Here is a 15678-nt window from a genome sequence, read left to right as displayed (position 1 = left end):
AGGGAAAGGGAGCTACTAATCAAACCTGTGTATCCACTTCCAAGAGCTGTTTCAGATTTTATTTCAAGTTTTCACAAACTCTAAACAGTCTTATCTTACACTTACAGTCACTGGGTATGACGGACTCAAGAATCAAGGGCTAACGAAAGCCGACACACTCAGATTAAGAGCTGTTTTCCTGGAATTAAACATTAGATTTTTTTTTCATGTGAAATATCCTACTAAAATCAAAATACCAACCACCCTGTGGAAGAATAAGACTTCACACTGTATTTGGATTAGAACTTGACGGTGTTATTATCTCAAATAGGCCTTTACGAGGAAAGCTAAGACTAGTCTTAACACTCTACCTAGTAAGGAAACCACTCTGCTTCAAAGGAAGCAGTAATAAAGACTATCAATACTCACAATCAGAGATATCTCCAGCTCTTTGCAGACGCTTGACTCAGCCTTCTCTAGGATTTCATCAATATTACCAATTGTGTCTTCAGAAGTCAGTGATTCTTCCACAGATAGATCAAAGGCCTCGTGTGCAAAAATAAAAAACATGAAGTATCTCATTTAATTATTTCTATTAGTATTGTGTCCTTATACCTGGAGCAGAGCATTAACCTATGTACTGGGCAACGAGGGGGAAATAAACACAAGAAACATAAAGTACTACCCTCACAAAACTTATGCACCGGAAAGAAAAGGTATACACACCTCACATGCCTAAAGAAAACACAGATTTTTGTTTAGGTAATTAGTGATTAAGAGAGATGAGAGGACAATACAGAGGAAAATTATGAGAAAAAACAGGGACAAGACCAAGATGTTTTGGGGGAACAGTAAAAGAGGCAGTCTGACTAAATACTGGTAAAGAACCTTGACTGCTCAGGTAGCAAGTTTAAATCTGACAGGTAGTGGGCAGACAATATCAGCGTTTATACAAAGAAGGGGTATGATTATATCTGGTACTTAATGATGACCCACCAGCATTAAGGAATATGAAGATTCAAAGTTAAAAATTAAACCCTGATAGTTTCCATCTCATTAGGAAAACTAAGGTACTTTCTATCAGGAAACAGACTTTATAATAAGGTGTTAAATAGAATAGACATCAGGGGCCCAAACTATAATACAGAACATAAATGTCATAAGCAGTCACTCGGCTTTCAGAGGTTCAGATTTGTGTTTATGGTGGTCTAGATTTGGGAAACGGATATGGAAATGAAAGAAAAGGATAACAGATAATTAACCTAAATGGAAAGACAATTATGATCAATAACAAAAGAAGACAAAGAAATAACTTAGTTACATTAATGTATCCATAAGGAAGTACCAAAAATGAAGAGTTCTTGAAGTAGCAGGAGATGAAAGATTTTTTTTTTCCCAGACAAAGCTAGAACTGCATATTTGGAAATCATTCACACAGAGAGATAAATGACACTATAGGTGTCTTTCCCTTTGCTCAGGAGGATGTAAAGCACACAGAAGAACACAGAATCAATAACAAAATTAGGCTGAAATTTAATTAGGGTTCTGAGTACACTACACAAAGCCACATGCCTCCAAGTCTTTTAGAAAATTACATGGTGTTTTCACAATAATAAGAACTAAAAAAACAAAAAGATATACAAGATACCTTTTCTAATATCAAATGAGACTAATATTCCCCATTTATTTTAGGTATCTTTAGGATATTTAAGATAACTAAAACTTAAAAGACTTACACTGCTAAACAACACTGTAATCATGGCTAGTCAGCCAACTAATGTTAAAACACATATGTCTTGCTAAAAAAGAAACCAAAAAGAGGAAAGCTCTACTACCCTCAAAGCACATACCCTTATCTCTACACTATAGCTGTAAAATATACACTACACTTGTAATAAACTCCACTGATATTATCTTACACCTGTAACTTGACTGAAGTTGTTTTCATATATGTCCTAAACAGAGAATGTAAATATGTAAATCCCTCACTCTTCTATCCCAGCATTCTCATTCATATTCTCATTAATATTTTTTCTCTTTTTTATCTCTCTCTCCCTCCCTCCCTCACTCTCTCTCTCAGAAAGAAGTGAATTACATGTGGACAATTTAAAAATAACACATTCCCTGGTTTATCCTATGACACCACTCGGCAACAGCTCATTACCTTTAAGGTACCCTGAAACCATGTTACAAGATGTTGTAGAGAAACCTCTGTTTCACTCCTAACGCTGGTGAACTTCTCTCTTTTATTACACTTCCAGTCATAAAATTTCTTCAGTATTTCTTCAGAGTTTGTCCCTTCTTTGGCCTGTCCATATACTGCTTCTAAAGAGGCTGACAAATCCTGCAGAGAGATACTTCTGTTTTTTAAAGTTTATTAATTTTATATTAGGATTCAAGCACCATATTAGAATCTGAGAGAAAAGTAGTATGTTGAATCCCTATCTTTGAGCATTTTATAAATAAAACTTAGAATAATTAGACATAAAAGCATAAAACTACCTATAAGGTGATTTATTTGGACTGTAAGAGTAAACGTTAAGTGAATTAAGGTTATAAATAGAAGGTTTTATATTCTTAGGCTTTTAATCAAGTAGAAATTATCCTTTTTTCTCTGACTTTACATAAGAATCACTACTATTTTGTCCTGATATGGAAGTTTCTAAGAGCTACTGCTAAGTAAAAATAAACACACCAAAATATTCAAATAATTCCAATTAAGGAAAGACATTAAGCATATGTGTGTGTATGTGTGTATACACTTAAAAGCATTTTTAGAAAGGCTTAGAAGAGACAAAAGAGCTTGATGTCTCTCTCTAGGAATCAGACTCTAGAAATGTCACAGAGACAAGAGGAAAACTTAATAGACCCCAGAAATTTTTATCACAAAACTATGAGAAACCCTTGGAAAGAGAGAGGATGGCTGGTGCTTAGCACTGAATGAATACAGTCATACCAAGTGGGAGAAGGCCTGTACCACAGCAGAGAATATCCTGTGGGAAAAGAACTGTCTTCATATGCCCTTCTTTTTCCCTCACACTGGGCAGGAAAGCAGCAGCACAAGCAAGAGGCAATGGATTTATACAAGTACAGTGTAAGAACCTAGATGAGGCAGAAATTGATAACCAACACAAAAGAACTGGCCAAGCACTCTCTTTTCTTCCCTTTTGCCCTGAATACCTGGTAGCATTTACACCCAAGAGTAGCAGCCCCTGGAAAAAAGCAGCGGCTCTTTTCCTCCCAGGACTGGGAGGTCCTCTGAAGAGTAAGATAATCTAGAAGAAAAGCCAATAGGAAGTAGTTGAGCCCAGACTGCAACCCTAGAAGTTCTGAGTAACAACCCCATCCTATTCCCTAAACCCATCTGAAGTTATGGTCCAAGCTTTCACCCCTCCCTAGGTCCCATTACCACACTATCACATATGTATACAACAGCACACTAAGGCAGTTTATAATTCTTCAAGAGAATATGAGAGGTCCTGAGGGGAAGTACAGGGGAGGAGGAAATGTGTGAATAATACAAACATTCTGAAAGAAATATAATAAACTAAGCCACCTTATAAAAAGGAAGCAAAATCAGTAGCCCAGATAATAGTAAGAGCTCAAAATAAACAAAACAAATATTCTCAAAGAAAGAAAATTGGAAACATAAAGCAAAACCAAGTAGCTATGAATAATACCTGAAATTATTAAGTATGAAAGAAATAATCTTTGAAATAAAGAACACAAGGGATTGGTTAAGTGGCAGAAGAAATACAGCAAAAGAACCAATTAGTGACTAGGTGGTTAAGTCAAGGATCCTTCCAAAAAGACACAGAAAGGGATAAAAGGATAGAAAAAAATGAATGAACAATTAAAATATGTAAAGAACAGAAGTTTAAACATCCATCTAACAGAAGTCTCAGAATGAAAGAAAATGTAAATGAGGTGGGAGGGAGCCGGGGGGGCGGGGACAGTATTTTAAGAAATAATTATCAAATATTTCCTGGAGTTAAAGAAAAACCTCAAACTGAATTGCCTCAGATTAAATCTAAACATATATGTTTCAGTGCAATTTAGGAAATAAGTCAAGAGAAAATGCTCAAGCTCCAGGAGGAAAAAAGGTAACAGAAGAACAAAAATCAGACTCATATCAACAACTACTGAAATAAGAAAACAATGGATTATTATTGTCAAAGGTCTGAAGAGAAAATGGACCTAATATTTTGTAGCTCACTAAACAATTATTTAAAGAGCTTAAATGTAAGCAACTGTTTAAATATTTAAATTGTTTAAATACAATATCCTGAGACATTTAATACGTCACAAAGTCAACCACTCAAAGCCCTCCTTGAAAGTACTCTCAAAGAAAGTATTCCAATACAGAGTAAACCAAAAGATATCCAATAATTTACAAAATAAATAAGAGTGAGAAAATAACTCTAAAGTCTGTTACTTGAGATATCATATACAGTATCTGTAACAATCTGTGAGTAAAATCCTAGACAACAATTGTGGTTGTTAGATTCACGGGAGGGAGAAAAAGACACACCAGAGGCAAGTGAAAATGTTCTAAGATATCAGGGGTAGAAGGTGAAAAAAAAGGGAGGAAAAAAAAGAAACCATGATAAACAGAAACACAAAAATAATCACAGAAATAAGTTCTAATAAAAGAGTAATTATAAATATATAAATCAAGCTACCCATCAAAAGGCAGATTTACACGTTGGATTCTTTTTAAAAATGATCTGTTAGTGTGTTGTCTAAGAGAGACATTTAAAATAAAGGGAGAAAAAAAGGAAATATATATAAAGCAAATATTAACCAGAAAGACAGGTGGGATAAGAATTTTAAAAGAAAACAAAAATAAAATTTTATCCCAAAACACCATAAGGGAAAAACAATTTTACATAACATCTTAAAATACATACCAATCAAAAATTCATTAACACTCAACAATACAGCAATGAAATATTTTGAACAATTTAAAGAACCAGAATATATAACAATATATTAACTAGAATATATAACAAAAATATCCCCAAACTGGTCAGATAAAAAAACTAAGCAAAGATACAGAAGATTAAAGCTTAAAATAATAGCTATAGGTCAGAAACTGCACACAAAGAAAACCTAGAATATACTTTCTTTTTGAACTTAAAAAGGAACAGTCATGAAAAATTAACTGTGTATTGTAGGCCACAAAAAAAATCTCAATAAATGCTGAGGAAATCAAAATCATGATATTTCACTTCTTTGACCCTCATTATCAAAGTATAAGTTATATTTCTTAAGTATTTACTTGAAGAATATAAATAAAAATCTAACTATTTTTCAGCAAACTAAAGAGAAGCTTAAAGAATAATCTGGTGCCCAGGAGTGGGATTCCTGGATCACATGGTAACTCTATTTTTAGTTTTATAAGGAACCTCCATACTGTTCTCCATAGTGGCTGTACCAATTTACATTCCCACCAACAGAGCAAGCGGGTTCCCTTTTCTCCACACCCTCTCCAGCATGTATTATTTGTAGACTTTTTGATGATGGCCATTCTGACCAGTGTGAGGTGATATCTCATTGTAGTTTTGATCGGCATTTCTCTAATAATTAGTGATGTTGAGCATCTTTTCATGTGCTTTTTAGCCATCTGTATGTCTTCTTTGGAGAAGTGTCTATTTAGATCTTCCACCCGATTTCTGACTGGGTTGTTTGTTTTATTGATATTGAGCTGCATGAGCCATTTGTATATTTTGGAGATTAATCCCTTGTCAGTTGCTTTATTTGCAAATATTTTCTACCACTCTGTAAGTCGTCTTTCCATTTTGTTTATGGTTTCCTTTGCTGTGCAAAAGCTTTTAAATTTAATTAGGTCCCATTCGTTTATTTTTGTTTTTATTTTCATTACTCTAGGAGGTGGATTGAAAAAGATCTTGCTGTGATTTATGTCAAAAAGTGTTCTGCCTATGTTTTCCTCTAAGAGGTTTATAGTATCCAGCCTTACATTTAGGTCTTCAATCCATTTTGAGTTTATTTTTGTGTATGGTGTTAGGGAGTGTTCTAATTTCATTCGTTTACATGTAGCTCTGGAGAAAACCGTAATTCAAAAAGATACATGAACCCTAATGTTCACTGTAGCACTGTTTACAATAGCCAGCACATGGAAGCATCCTAAACATCCATCAACAGAGGAATGGATAAAGAAGATGTGGTACATATATAGTGGAATATTACTCAGCCATAAAAAAGAATGAAATAATGCCATCTGCAGCAACATGGATGGACCCAGAGATTGTCATACTGAGTGAAGTCAGAGAAAGACAAATATCATATGATATTGCTTATATGTGGAATCTAAAAAAAGGGTACAAATGAACTTATCTACAAAACAGAAACAGAGTTACAGATGTAGAAAAATATGATTCCGGGTGGGGGGACATATACACACTACTATATATCAGATAGATAACTCATAAGAACCTACTGTAGAGCACAGGTAACTCTACTCAATACTCTGCAATGGCCTACATGGGAAAAGAATCTAAAAGAGAGTGTATATATGTAACTTATTCACTTTGCTGTACACTTGAAACTAACACAACATTGTAAATCAACTATACTCCAGTGAAAATTTTAAAAAAAGAATAAACTGGTGACCGAGGGGAATAGTAGAAAGAGAGACAAACCAGATTTGGCAAAACTTCTTTTAAGATTAAACTTTAAAAAGAAAAGAGCTTTAAAAATGACCTTGTCGGGCTTCCCTGGTGGCGTAGAGTTGAGAGTCCACCTGCTGATGCAGGGGACACGAGTTCGTGCCCTGGTCTGGGAAGATCCCACATGCCGCGGAGCGGCTAGGCCCGTGAGTCACGGCCGCTGAGTCTGCGCGTCCGGAGCCTGTGCTCCGCAACGGCAGAGGCCACAACAGTGAGAGGCCCGCGTACCGCAAAAAACAACAACAACAACAACAACAACAACAACAAAATGACCTTGTTTGCCGATCCTTCACCTCTGCTTTCTAACAGTTAATGAGAAGAAATAAACCTTTACAGGGTAAAGTAGAAGCTGCAATGCAGAGAGGTGAATTCTTTCAACACTATCCTTTTATATGAAAAGCTCACTTCACCATTCTGGAATAACCTGTACTATTTATGCAATTCCATTTAAGAAAATGTTTCAAACCAGGGCTCCAATGGCTCCTGAACCATACACAGTAATATGAAAACTACACCTTCATCTACGTGGACAAAAAGAGACCATGCCCATGTCCTGGCTATTGTAAAAAGAGCTGCAGTGAACATTTTGGTACATGACTCTTTTTGAATTATGGTTTTCTCAGGGTATATGCCCAGTAGTGGGATTGCTGGGTCGTATGGTAGTTCTATTTTTAGTTTTTTAAGGAAACTCCATACTGTTCTCCATAGTGGCTGTATCAATTTACATTCCCACCAACAGTGCAAGAGGGTTCCCTTTTCTCCACATCCTCTCCAGCATTTATTGTTTCTAGATTTTTTGATGATGGCCATTCTGACCAGTGTGAGATGATATCTCATTGCAGTTTTGATTTGCATTTCTCTAATATGATGTTGAGCATTCTTTCATGTGTTTGTTGGCAATCTGTATATCTTCTTTGGAGAAATGTTTATGTGTCCATCATCGGATGAATGGATAAAGAAGATGTGGCACATATATACAATGGAATATTACTCAGACATAAAAAGAAACGAAATTGAGATATTTGTAGCGAGGTGGATGGACCTCACTAAGAAAATTCCATTTGCTTAAATGGAATTGCATAAATAGTATAGGTTATTCCAGTCTGTCATACAGAGTGAAGTAAGTCAGAAAGAGAAAAACAAATACCATATGCTAACACATATATATGGAATCTAAGGGAAAAAAAAAAAAAAAGGTCATGAAGAACCTAGGGGTAAGACAGAAAAAAATACACAGACCTACTAGAGAATGGACTTGAGGATACGAGGAGAGGGAAGGGTAAGCTGTGACAAAGTGAGAGAGTGGCATGGACATATATACACTACCAAACGTAAAACAGATAGCTAGTGGGAAGCAGCCGCATAGCACAGGGAGATCAGCTCGATGGTTTGTGACCACCTACAGGGGTGGGATAGGGAGGGTGGGAGGGAAGGAGATGCAAGAGGGAAGAGATATGGGAACATATGTATATGTATAACTGATTCATTTTGTTATAAAGCAGAAACTAACACACCATTGTAAAGCAATTATACTCCAATAAAGATGTTAAAAAAAAAAGAGAGACAGTGCCCAGGTGTCCCTGAATATCCTTTTCTCCAATTCTCCAGCAAGCTTATTCCCTACAGTATAAAACAAGACAGCTATTATTCAACTTGGTATTAAAGATACTGACAAACAGTAAAACTTCTAAGATCCATAAAAGGTAGAAGGAGTAGAAGAGGGTTATTGTGTTCAAATGATATGACCACACAGAAAGCTCAGAGTATCAACTGACAAAAACTAAAAGAGAGTTCAGCAGAGTTGCCAGAGAGACATCAATATATAAAAATCAATAGTATCCCTCTACATCATCAAAAATAACTAGGAAATGGAAAATAAGATAACATTCACAAAAGCAATCAAAAGTATAAATGTCTTGGAGTTAAATGAAGAAAATGCATGAGGCGCTAGGGAGAAAACTTTTAAACATCATTAAAAAACATAATAAAAAATGTGAATAAGTAGAAAGACTATGTTAATAGGTGGAATGACAACATTGTCACACTCATTCACTCCAAATTAGTCATTTCTGAGCTGACAGGATAGGACTAAAGACAAGGTTCCACAACATCATACAGCTACTGTACTCCATCTCCTATCACAGATCTTAAAAGCCCTATAACTCAAGGATCAGGATCCCTCTCCCTAACTCTAACATATGGCTTTACTAGATTTTCTGCTAGAATGCAGTGGGTAACAGCGACTCACCTGCCTGCTACTGCTCCTGTCTCTGTGAGTTTTCCCAAAGAATGCTGCTCTAGCAAGCCTGACATGCCTGATCATTTTACCTTATTTGCAGGATAAATACATATACATACATAAACACATTAAATATATCAATATAAAATTTTAACACCATTAAAAAGAAACTAGGATTCATCAAAGAAAAACTTTTGCGGCCATCAGTACTATCTGAAGTCTAAAGGTAAATGCTAATTTCACCTCTCAAATGATAAACATATTTTAATGTATATTTAATGTATATTTAGTATCTTTTAAAATTCCAACCTGTAATGTTTTCAAGCGTTTATTAAGAGGTAACTCATCAACTTCCAGAATAAAAACTTCTACTGCCATGTACAGCTTCTGTTGTACTTCATTTCTTTTGGCTATCAAAATATTCCCTTCATTCTGGAGGAAGGAAAAAAAGAATAACCATCATTAATATATCAGGGGGTTTTTTTACACACTGACCTCTATGAAAAAAACTGATCTCTTAAAGTTAGTAAAATTTAACATTACTTTCTCCAAACATAGTAACATTTCAGACAAACACCTGTCTCCTTAGATCACCAAAATGACAGAGTTTTCTCTCCCTTAATTAGAAATAAGATTTACGATCAACAATTCTGCTCTGTTAATCTTCATCTTTTCCTAAAAATTTTTGCTTTTCTTAAGAAAATTATACAAGTATCTATGGCTAATTATACACTGTCTCCTTCCTACTCTCAGCCCACCCTCAATTCCTTCATCTACTTATCTTTCAAGATTCAGTTAATCTCCACCATGATAAAACCTCCAATTCACCCAAAAGGCTATGTTTGGAAATAGATATGAGAGATATCTAAGAATGCTGTGCATTACCTCCGTTACAGTACTTACCAAACTATGTTAAAACTATGTATTTATATATCCAGCCAATACCCAAGGTAGATAGAGGGATAGGACGTTTTAAACAAATGCATGCGTCTACTACCTGTAACAGTGTCTGGCACATACACTTAAAAGCCTGAATGTTAGAATACTCTTTTTTGTGTAAGCTCAACAAGACCATTATATAATTAATTATAAAGACAAAAGAAAAGAATTTCTTTCATCAAAAATACACCTGACGGGCTTCCATGGTGGCACAGTGGTTAAGAATCTGCCTGCCAATGCAGGGGACACAGTTTCCATCCCCAGTCTAGGAAGGTCCCACATGCCATGGAGCAACTAAGCCCGTGCGCCACAACTACCGAGCCCACGTGCCACAACTACTGAAGCCCGCGTGCCTAGAGCCTGTGCTCCGCAACAAGAGAAACCATCATAATGAGAAGCCCGCACACAGCAACGAAGAGTAGCCCCTGCTCACTGCAACTAGAGAAAGCCCACTAGCAGCAATGAAGACCCAACACAGCCAAAAATAAATAAATAAAATAAGTAAATTTATTAAAAAAAAAAAGTACACATGGCAATCAAGTTAAGGAACTGTGTGAAATATATAAATGAAAATAACAATACTGACCTAAATTAAGTACAAGCAGGGAAATAAAATGACAACTTTATCTGAGGGACAATTATGACTCTCTATTTATCCAATAATCTACTCTTCAGTCTGTCAAATGAACTTTAGGGTAATAAAGCCTAAAAGTAAGTCCTGAAACATCAGCAGTAGTGGAAATAAATTGCTTCAAAAAAAAAAATCACATTTGTTCTACCAGAATACCAAGTCCTAGGTATATACTAAGCCCTCTTCCTCCCTGTGATAAATCACTTTCCTATGCTCAAATGACAAAAACAAAACAAAACAAAAATTAAAAAGCAGTCCTTTTTCATCTTTTCATCTTACTACATGAAAATACATGATGAAGTATTTTAATACTGGCAGTATGGTTTAAATGGAACTAGAATACACTTTGTAATCAGACATCCCTGGGTTCAAATTCCATATTAACATTTAGAACTACGTAATCTTGAGCAATTTCCTTAAACCCTGTGGGCCTCAGTTTCCTAAGGAGCAAAAGTGCCCTTTTTTTTTTTTTTTTTTTTTTTTGCAGTACGCGGGTCTCTCACTGTTGTGACCTCTCCCATTGTGGAGCACAGGCTCCGGACGCGCAGGCTCAGCAGCCAAGGCTCACGGACCCAGCCGCTCCACGGCATGTGGGATCTTCCCAGACCGGGGTACGAACCTGCGTTCCCTGCATTGGGAGGCGGGCTCTCAACCACTGCACCACCAGGGAAGCCCAAAAAGTGCCCATTTTTAAAAGTTGGTGTACGAAAAGTTTATAAAGTATCTATAACGCTGCCTGTGTCTCATAGAGATTCAAAAATTATTACTTCTGTCACTTTTTTTCTTCCATAATCAGAAGTAACCAGTAACCAGGTCTAATATGTAAAATAACCCAAATCAAATCCTTTATCCAAATTAAACATTCCTGGCATTTTCAAAGGCCTAGTTATTCTCTTTACTTTTCTCATTCAGAGCCAGTTACACTGCCAACTGGCCAACCTAGAATGAATAGGAAATAAGACTTTCAGGGCACAATCCCCAGAGGCAGAAACCACCAATACTTAAGATAGGACAACTCCAAACACAAGTTTAGGGCTCATAGGTACTACGGAAAGCTATGATTGTTGTACCAAATATCTTTATATGAAAAAGAAGGAGTTCCATTCAGCTCAATATGATAAACTAAAGAAAATTCCAAGAGGAAATAAATATATATTTTACCTACACTAATGAAGAAGTCACATGAAATATTCCATTCTTCATATCCCTCCCCTACCCACACATGGATGGCTTAGATAGCATTTAACAGTAAGGCAGAGTCCTATAATGCAGCATAAAACACGCCACTCAGACCAGAAGACAAGATCCACATTAGCAGTTGTGGGAGCCACTCTGGCTTACAAGCCTCATGCCCCTGAAAAGCCACCATCTCTTATAGGTATAGCTGCCAGGGTCCCTCAAGGGGTATGCCCAGTTGCAAGTATTTGTAGTATACAGTTCCTCCCAGTCCAGATACAATTTACCAATCAGGGGTTTTATTTTTACCTAAACAATGTTGCCAGTAACATGACTGAAATATCATTTCATCAAATTACCAAGGGAACAGAGAGGTAAATTCTCATGCAAAAGGAACTGCAAAAGGGTTAACTAACCCTTTTTCCACAATCACTACTTATCTATCCTACCTTTCTTACAAGGCAACAAAAGAAATCAAATTATTAATATGAAGATATGTAAAAGTTAAAGATTTCACATAAAGTATCATTCCAATATCTGCAGTCCTTCTGCTTTCTTGAAAGACATTATCTCCTTATGTTCAACAGATAAAAATCATCATAGAGAAAAATTGTTAACCCACCATATTCTGACAAGTTTGAATCTTCTCCTGAGCCAGACAGTATTCTGCCCAAATTATCTCTAATTCATTCAGAGAAGCTGGGAGAGTAAAGCAGCCTTCATCCAACACTTGTATAGCATCTGAAAGGTCATTTCCAAAATGAGCATTGATATTGACACATCTATTAAAACAGCAAAAAGGAAAAGATCAAGAAATTTTTAAGGTGCTGTGAGAAAAAAAATTACACTTAAATACTAATGGTCTAAAGTTACTATTTACAACACTGGCTATGAAGAGGTACTTTTTAAAATCATATAAAATCATAAATAACTTTGATACAAACTTTTAATTAAAAACATAATTGATTGAGAAAAAAATTTAAATATCTTTTTCAAAAAGCTTTATATAAAAAGACAACTTCAAAAGTCTGCAGATTTTAAATGATATTAAATTAGATTTATAAATAATTCTGCAAAATTTTATACTTAAGCCAATCTTGCTTACCAAGATGACAGGCACATAGTCCTTGTACCTTAATAAGCAGACTAGCATTTGCAGAGTTTTTTAAAATATCCAAAAAGAAAAAGCAATGAGAAAGACCAAATAGCAAAACCAACAAGGCCCATCATTTTCTTTTTTCTAGCTTCCAGTTAGACTGCCACCATTCTAACAGCACATTATTTCCTCAAATATGGGTTAAAATATTTTGAACTGTTTTGGTCCAAAGTCTATCTCACAGCTTTGTAGTCACTTGAATTTTTGGTTGTGCATTAAAAGTTGATTAAGCTCTAGAGAGACTTACTCAAACTATTTAGAAACTTATAAACCAGATACCAATTGATGGATTTATACTGGAGAATATAAATCCCCACTGGACAAAAGACAAATGTGCAGGATTAATTCAGGGCAACATCTTCTTAGTGTTTCAAAGTACATGAGAAAATGAATTACTGGTTTAAGTTGTATGTATAGCACAAAAAGAGAACTAGGTTGTTTTGAGAACTATTTTTTCCACATTGCAGAAAAGGGTGAAAAATTATCCCTAACCAATAATAAAGCAATCCTCTATAAAGTAAAATACCTACATAATTCATATATAGAGTCTGAGATATGCCAAATAAACTCTGCACAAAACTTGCTAACCAATTTCTTCTGACTCCATGAACACTACTTTCTCCTTTCTTTAGACGGAGTATAATTAATTTAGATTACTGAAATCTAGTTTCAGTATAGGACTGAAAATAACCCCGAGCAAAACAAGAGGACATAGTAGTTTCTCATCAAACTACCACTTAGAAGTTGTGTTGACTTTTTAATTTCATTCTCATAGATGACTTTTAGGACACTATCACGCCACACAGTGACAACAGAACACTAACAAAAACAATATAAAATTTGTCTCAGGAGTAACTATTTTTAGTTTCCTTCTTTAAAGTAATAAAAATACAAAGATTAAGTTACAAAGCAAAAATGGCAGGCATACAAAACAAATCACCAACTAATTAGCATTTGTTTTAAACTATCCTTCTTAAAAATATGCTTTTACCTACCTAATTTCTTTCAATATTTCAACCTTAGCTGCCAGATTTTTCATTCTGGTACCTACACAAGTCTTAAGAGTACTTTCTAAATGTTTAGTCAAATCCATGGTAGTTGCTTTCTCTTGCTGAAGCAAAGAACAAATACATCTTAGTTAGACCCAAATAGGAAACTGTATTTCTACTGTTATTTAAATGATTTTTAGGCGTAATTAAAATTTTAAAGGCTAAAAAATACTAGGCAACAGGATAACAAACACTGATTTCCCTACGAGCTAGGATCTGAAAAAGATAAACTATTCCAGTCTTCTGCCTTCACACAGAGACACTCATATTGCATCCTAATAAGAAACCAAATAAAAACAAAATTTCACATATTATATGTCTTAATACTTAGATTTTAAAAAGAAAAATAAAAGATCCCCTTAAAAACCAAATGATAATCAATGACAATTTGTTTTCTATGAAGTCTGATATCATTCTGCATTATAAAAGAATCAAAAACATCATTTCCTTGACCCAAGCTAGATTAAACTCCTTGATTCTGAGTGGTACCTTAACAATATGTCTAATATAATTATTCAAAATAATGTATAGAGCAGTAATATGGATAAAGACCTAGCAATTTTATTCCAATTATACTACAAACCAGGTATTACACAGTTAAACACAGAACTTTTACTCAATATTTAAACATCATGTTCTCTGGTGTTCACATTCTCTCCAATGCTTCAGTTAAATAAAATAGAGCCAATACTGAATGCTGATTAATAGTAAGTTACATTTGGGAATGCTCATGCCCTCCTTCTGCTCCCATTTGCTGAGGAGGATGACCATGAAGAAGCAGTTATGTTTGTTCTTAAATCTGTTTATATCCACTGTAATTGCTACGATAATTACTCCAAAACTTACATAAATCTAAGAAACAGAAGTGGGAAAATAAAAAGTTGTTGAATCTTTGAAAATGTGTCTGATTTACAAAGACTCGATAAAAGCAAATTTTTAGTACAAATTGCTAATGAAATACATGTGGATGAGAACTATAAAATTCTGAAGAATCATTTAAATCTAAAAGAAATGTCAACTCAGTTTATTTCTCAACTGTCTTAAACTTATTGTTAATCCACCTGTAAAAAAAAAGAACCGGAGCTCAGATGACAAATAATTAGTATGGTTTTTAAGACAAACAACAAATAAAACAAATAGAAAAGATGCCAAACTTAAACCCAACCACATTAATAATTACATTAAATGAAAATTAGCTAAACACTCCAATTAAAAGATGTGAGATTATCAATCTGGACAAAAACAGCTTAGACTCAACCATATAAGCTGCTTATTAGAAACATGTATTAGATATAAAGAGACAGATAAAAATTAAAGGATGGAAAATATATACAAGGCAAACATTGCTATATTAATATCAGGGAAGGTGGACTTCAGTACAGGGAGCACTCCCAGCAATAAACTGGGATATTTCATAAAGACAAATGAATTAATTCATCGAGAAGACACAACAATTCTGAATGTGAATGCACCTAAAAACAAAGCTTCAAAACCACAAAGTAAAACCTGACGGAACAAAAGAAATACACAAAACCACAATAATATCTGGATATTTTAACACTCCTCTCTCTGTAACTGAAGGAACAAGTAAACAGAAAATCAGTCATGATACAAAAATCTTGGGCTTCCCTGGTGGCGCAGTGGTTGAGAGTCCGCCTGCCGATGCAGGGGACGCGGGTTCATGCCCCGGTCTGGGAGGATCCCACGTGCCGCGGAGCGGCTGGGCCCGTGAGCCATGGCTGCTGAGCCTGCGCGTCCGGAGCCTGTGCTCCGCGGCGGGAGAGGCCACAGCAGTGAGAGGCCCGCGTACCGCAAAAAAA

General features: G+C 35.3%; 1 protein-coding gene across 1 annotated transcript in view; it reads right to left on the bottom strand.

Moving 5' to 3' along the window:
• The window catches only part of STK31 (serine/threonine kinase 31), a 91292-nt gene that overhangs the window by 43797 nt on the left and 31817 nt on the right, over positions 1 to 15678 (bottom strand). Inside the window, 5 exon segments of the mRNA XM_007446750.1 lie at positions 409 to 525; positions 2144 to 2323; positions 9217 to 9339; positions 12276 to 12435; positions 13805 to 13920. Of these exon segments, the coding sequence (XP_007446812.1) occupies positions 409 to 525; positions 2144 to 2323; positions 9217 to 9339; positions 12276 to 12435; positions 13805 to 13920 (696 nt within the window).

This window comes from Lipotes vexillifer, unplaced genomic scaffold, assembly GCF_000442215.2.
Source record: "Lipotes vexillifer unplaced genomic scaffold, Lipotes_vexillifer_v1.1 scaffold617, whole genome shotgun sequence".
Classification (NCBI taxonomy): domain Eukaryota; kingdom Metazoa; phylum Chordata; class Mammalia; order Artiodactyla; family Lipotidae; genus Lipotes; species Lipotes vexillifer.
Note: the sequence above shows the minus strand (reverse complement) of the source record. Positions and strands in the feature narration are given on the sequence as shown.